At 50.1% G+C, this 5,947-nt stretch overlaps 2 protein-coding genes across 2 annotated transcripts; both read right to left on the bottom strand.

The window, feature by feature from the left end:
• Positions 1-1,975: 1,975 nt before the first annotated feature.
• LOC131254893 (uncharacterized) lies at positions 1,976-2,890 on the bottom strand. Its single transcript, XM_058255595.1, has 2 exons — positions 2,696-2,890; positions 1,976-2,149 (listed from the first exon to the last, which is right to left on the bottom strand). Exons 1-2 carry the CDS (start codon positions 2,888-2,890, stop codon positions 1,976-1,978), a joined length of 369 nt encoding a protein of 122 aa, XP_058111578.1.
• A 585-nt stretch (positions 2,891-3,475) lies between these two features.
• LOC131254892 (pollen-specific leucine-rich repeat extensin-like protein 2) lies at positions 3,476-4,581 on the bottom strand. The gene is made up of 3 exons (XM_058255594.1): positions 4,228-4,581; positions 3,758-3,928; positions 3,476-3,664 (listed from the first exon to the last, which is right to left on the bottom strand). The coding sequence occupies exons 1-3, from the start codon at positions 4,579-4,581 to the stop codon at positions 3,476-3,478; spliced, it is 714 nt and encodes a 237-aa protein (XP_058111577.1).
• Positions 4,582-5,947: the final 1,366 nt, after the last annotated feature.

Here is a 5,947-nt window from a genome sequence, read left to right as displayed (position 1 = left end):
GTACGCGATTTTAGTATAGGCATTAGCATAATAAATTTCGGGGATGAATTTTTGTTAAGGGGGGTAGAATGTAACAACTCATTAAAATTTTATTTATTTATTTATTTATTTTTTTGAATTTCAATGGTGAGAACTAAGTCCCACTGATCCCTTTGGTGTGGCCCATTGTAACTTTAGATTGCCTTCATTTTTGGACCCATGCCCTAGCATGACTAGGCAAAACAGATGAACAGAATGGATTCCCTGCAACGCCGTGTAAAAATAAATTAAAAAAAAATATATTTTAAGTGACGTGCGTTACTGTGAAACCAATCTTTCCGAGTTTCTCTCCAACCTCGGTCCAACAGGTAGGAGATCTGCACGGTCTGTCGTAGAGTGCCTCAAAAGGAGCTATGCCGATAGTCGCCTGATAGCTATTGTTGTACGTGAACTCGACGAGGTGCAAATGCTCGTCCCAATTGCCCGCAAAGTTAATCACACAGGTTCTGAGCATATCCTCAAGGATCTGGTTGACCCTTTCGGTCTGCCCATCCATCTGCGGATGATAAGCGGTGCTGAGATGTATAGTGGTCCCCATCGCCTGCTAGAAACTCCTCCAAAATTGAGACGTAAATATGGAGTCTTGGTTAGAAACGATTGAAACTGGGATGCCGTGCAGTCGCACTATCTCCTTAATGAATACCTTTGCAAGCCGGTCCATAGTCCAGGAAGCACACATCGGAATGAAATGAGCCGACTTCATCAGACAATCAACGATAACCCAAATGGTATCGTGACCGCGCTGAGTCCTCGGCAAGCCTGCGATGAAATCCGTTGACACATGCTCCCATTTCCACACTGGAACGCTCAATGGCTGCAAGGGACTAGGTCTCTAGTGATCGGCCTTGACACGCTGGCAAGTGTCACACTCGGCCACGAAGCTAGCAATCTGACATTTCATCCCTGGCAAAAAATACTGCCTTCTCATATCTCTAAGCATCTTTGTGGAGCCCGGGTGAATAGTAAGTCTCAATTGGTGTGCCTTGGTCATCAGATCACAACGCAACTCTGGCACGTCCGGGACACAATCGGCCTCTGAAGCGTAATCCACCATCGGAACCAATCTGTCAATCTGATTGCTCCACGGATGCAGCCTCTGCTTGGCACCCATGAAGTGACTCGTCCGTCTGCTGAGCCTCGATCACCCTAGCAACCAAAGAGGGTTGAATCGACAAGCTCGAAAACTGAACCATGGAAGACTGCAGACCGAACTCAAAGTCAAACTTTGAAACATTCTCGAGCATCTACTACTGTCGAACTATCATCTGTGCCATTAGGCCTCGTGGCTGACGGCTGAGCGCGTCAGCCACCACGTTCACCTTACCCGGGTGATACTGAAGGTCAAAATCATAATCTTTCAACAGCTCCATCTATCGCCTCTGTCGCAGGTTCAACTCGGACTGCGAAAATAGATACTTCAAGCTCTTATGATCTAAGAAGAGCTCGAACCTAACCCCGTAGAGATAATGCCTCCTCACCTTCAGTGCGAAGACAACTGCCGCTAGCTCCAGATCATGTGTGGGATAGTTCATCTCGTGGACCTTGAGCTGGCGCGAAGCATACGCCACTGGCTTCCCGTGCTGCATCAGGACAACACTCAAGCCAACTTTAGAGGCATCGGTGAAAACAACAAAACCCTCACTCTCATCAGGAAGAGTGAGAACAGGAGCGGACATAAGGCGGTCCTTCAACTCCATAAATGCCTCCTTGCAGGCGTCACTCTAGACAAACTCGGCGCCCTTCCGCGTCAACCGGGTCAGCGGTGCTGCAATACGGGAGAAACCCTTAATAAACTGACGATAATATCCCGCTAAACCAAGGAAGCTACGGATCTCGAACGTGTTCGTGGGCTGGCCCCACTGACGCACTGCATCAACCTTCGAGGGGTCCACAGCGACACCCTCGTCACCACGTGACCGAGGAATTTCATTTTCTCCTACAAGAACTCGCACTTCTCCAGCTTCAGATACAGCTGGTGGGCACGGATGGTCTCCAGCACAACCTGCCAGTGCTCTACTTTGTCCTCTCGGGTCCTCAAATACACAAGAATATCATCAATGAACACCACTACGAATTGATCGAGGAAAGGCTGGAAGACCTCGTTCATCAGCTGTATAAATACAGCGGGTGCATTGGTCAGTCCAAATGACATGACTAGGAACTCAAAGTGACCGTAGTGCGTTCGGAAAGCCGTCTTCGGAATGTCCTCCTCTTGGACCCGAATCTGATGGTAACCGGAGCGCAAGTCTATCTTGAAAAAATACTGCGCGCCCTGCAACTGGTCGAACAAATCATCTATACGGGGAAGCAGGTATCGATTATTGATAGTGACTTTGTTGAGCTCGCAATAATCCACAAAGAGCCGTAACGAGCCATCCTTCTTCTTCACAAACAATACCGGAGATCCCCAAGGCGAACTGCTGGGACGAATAAAACTCAACTCCCGGAGCTCATCCAACTGCTCCTGCAGTTCCCTCAACTCCATCGGTGCCATCCAGTAGAGGGCCTTCGAGATAAGCGCAGTACCAGGCACTAAATCTATCTGAAACTTAACCTGCCAACGCGGCGGCAAACCTGGGATCTCCTGAAACACATCCGGGTACTCACAAACAACTGGCAGCTGCTCAATACACCCTGCCACAGAATCCTAAATGACACAAGCCAACAAACTCGACAATGGCTCTCCTCTGGGCTCGGCGACGAACTGTAACACTGGCAAGCCGGGAATGTGAAACGTAACTATCCTCGTGGCACAGTCCAAGACAAAATAATACTCCGTGAGCCAGTCCATACCCAGGATAACATCAAAAACTGCCATCGGCATCACAAACAGATCAGCGGGGAGGAACATCTCGCCCACTAACACCGGACAAGAAGGGTAACGACAGCTCAATACTACAGACTTTCCCAAGGGAGTCGAAAGTGCCAAGGCCTCAGATGCGGACTCCAACGGAATACCGGTCGATTGGCAAAATTGCTCGGTTACGAAGGAATGAGAAGCGTCGAAATCAAACAAGACGTGGGCAATGCAAGTAGAAACAAGAAGAATACCCTTGACAACACCACCGGTCGATGATTGCGGGTCCTGGCCCTGTGCCTGCTGTGCGGAATAGAATCTGCCCTGAGCTGGCAAAGGAAGCAAGCCGGAAGACTGCGAATCCTGAGTCTGCGCCTGCTGAGCTGCGATACATACTCAACCCAGAGAATGGACATGTGGATATCCCCTCTGATGCTGCTGCTGTCTCTACTGCTGCTGCTGTGGCCTCTGGGGAGGTCTACTTGGCTGCCTCTGCTGCTGAGGAGGAGCCCTAGGAGAGGGAGTTGGAAGCTGCACTCGCTGCTGATGCTGCTGCTGAGGAGGACGAGGAGGAGGCAACTGCAGTGGCCTCTGCTGCTGCTGTAAGGGAAGAGGGCAATCACGCCTTCGATGCCCAGTCTACCCACAACCATAGGAAACGCTGGAAAAAGGGCCGGAAGATGAAGCGGCTGGCTGCACTGATGATGATGAGGAAGCTGCTGTCTGTGCCGCAGGCTGCAGAAACTCTGATTTACCCCTTCGTCTCTGCTGACGGTGCTGCCTGGAACTATTGGTTGGTGCTCTCCTCTTCTGGTCTCCACCGGAACTCTGCTCACGAGATCTCTGGGTCATAGCCCAGTCCTTCTCATAAACCAAGGCCCTATGCACGACCTCATCAAACGTCCTCAAACAATGGCCTACCACACGACTACAGAGCGCAGGTCGCAAACCGTTCTGGAAACGGCGTGCCCTCATCATCTCATCACTGATGAGAATAGGAGCAAACCTAGACAAGGCCAAGAAACGAGCTTCATACTGCAACACTGTCATATCCCCCTGGACCAGGGTCTCGAACTCCATAGCCCTCTGCTCCTGAACATGCTCGGGAAAGAACTTCTGGTCAAAGCGGACCACGAATTCCTCCCAAGTCCAAACAAACTGAGGCCCGGCCATCCTCGACACTGATGACCACCAATGCTGGGCCTCGCCCTGTAGAAGGAAGGTAGCCAAGGGAACTCACTTATCAACTGGACACTGCATAGTGTCAAAAATCCTTGCGATCTCTGTGCGCCATGCCTCAACGGCAGAAGGGTCAGGCGCACCCCTGAACCTCGGGGGATCATACCGCCGGAACTCACGAGAGATGGCGACAAATCGATCTGCTAGGGAACCTGGGCGGCAGTAGGTTGACGGGTCTGCAATGCAGCAGTGATGGCCTGCATCAACTGCTGGAAATGCTCAGCACCGACTGACATTGTCGGAAACACGGGAGCGGCACTCGCCTCAGGCGGAGGCACGGGTGCAGCTGAAGGAGCTAGAGACTCTGTAACCAGAACAGCAGGCTCAGATGGGAGAACTGGTGGGGGAACTGGAGCAACCGGGGGAACAGGTGCAATCGGAGGCTGAATCAAGACCTTAGGAATCGGATCCTCAATGGCGGGAGCGGGGTGCGCTCGAGTAGAACGGGTATCACGGGCACCTCGACCACAAGCACCACGGCCACGGGCGCCCCGTCTAGGAGGCATCGTCTATATAAGAACAAGGACGACGACGCGTAGGGTCAGAATATTGCAGCTCAAGCGAAAGAAAGGCTCTCGGGACACTACTTGTCCTAGGCTCGCAGCAGATATGCGATGTTATCCTGAGTCATTCCAGAATTACTAACTTGGCTTTGATACCAACTCCTGGAGGGTTGTAATACCCGACCCGAGTGCATGTGTGTGTGTGTGAGTATGCATTTCATTTCTCTTGGTTCCGCAGTCCTACCGGTCGAATTCTGGCGACCCGCGACCCTCGGATAGTGTTTGTGGTCATCCTTAAGTCCGGTCATAAAGACCTGACTCGGATCGCGCCAAAACCTATACCATCTTGTTCGCATCATCGTTGCGGTTCTGACGCCGCGTCTTGTGCGTCCATCTGACGTGTGATCATAATATGTAGCCTTTTCGTTTATAGCCCTTGATCCTGATCATGTGGCCCACCTAGTATGGAGGGCATGTTTTTCAAGGTGGCCACACACTTTTGTGCAAATTCCAACACACACCACACACACACACTACCCAAACTCCATAACCTACACTACCCATCCCTACCCTATGGCCCTCCTTTTTGCTAGCTCATCATAAGACTTTCTAACCAAGCACCTCTTTCTTAGAAAAAAATCAGATTTTTTTTTCTTCCCAAGAGAGAGAGAGAGCATGATGGTTGCTCTTTTCAAGACCCTTGTAATGATCATTTTGCTACAACTCCTCTCTCTCTTCTCTCCCTCTCATGTCTCCCTTCTCTCTTCTTATTCTCCCATTGATAGAGGTGGAACGTCCCCACCCCCTCCTTCTTCCAGCCCTCTTTCCCTAAAAACCCTCCTAATCTAGCCCTTATCACTTCATCTCATCCATTGATTTCTCTTCCTTGGAGCTAGAGGAGCTAGAAGATATAGATTTTGTGAAGAATCCAAGGTGGGTGCTCCCCATTTCATTTACATTCCTTCTTCATGGTGTAGATCCCCTTTTTTTCCCTCTCATTTGGGATGCGTAGGACCCACCAATCAATGGTGGAGATCCTACACAACCTCTTAGATGTGGCCAATGGGCCCATCTTGTGCATGCATGTCCATGCAAGGGGATTTCCTTGATGGAGGCCTTTTATGGTGGATTTCTTCTAATTCTTTAGGCATGATGGGTCATCTAAACCCTTGCATCATGATTGGGATGGCATCCCAACCATTGATCTTAAATCTAGACCATACATGATGAAATTCATGTTGTACATTGTATATGTATAGTATATGTGGTTGTGATTGTGTTAGGGAAGGCTCAATAGTGGCGGAGCCTTCTCCCTATGGCCGGATGTCCTTCTTCCTCTCCCTCTTTTCTTGTATTGCTAATGATGATA

Source organism: Magnolia sinica, chromosome 9, assembly GCF_029962835.1.
Source record: "Magnolia sinica isolate HGM2019 chromosome 9, MsV1, whole genome shotgun sequence".
NCBI classification, from domain to species: Eukaryota; Viridiplantae; Streptophyta; class Magnoliopsida; order Magnoliales; family Magnoliaceae; genus Magnolia; species Magnolia sinica.
The sequence above is the reverse complement of the archived record's forward strand: the minus strand, read 5'-3'. Positions and strand labels throughout refer to the sequence as shown.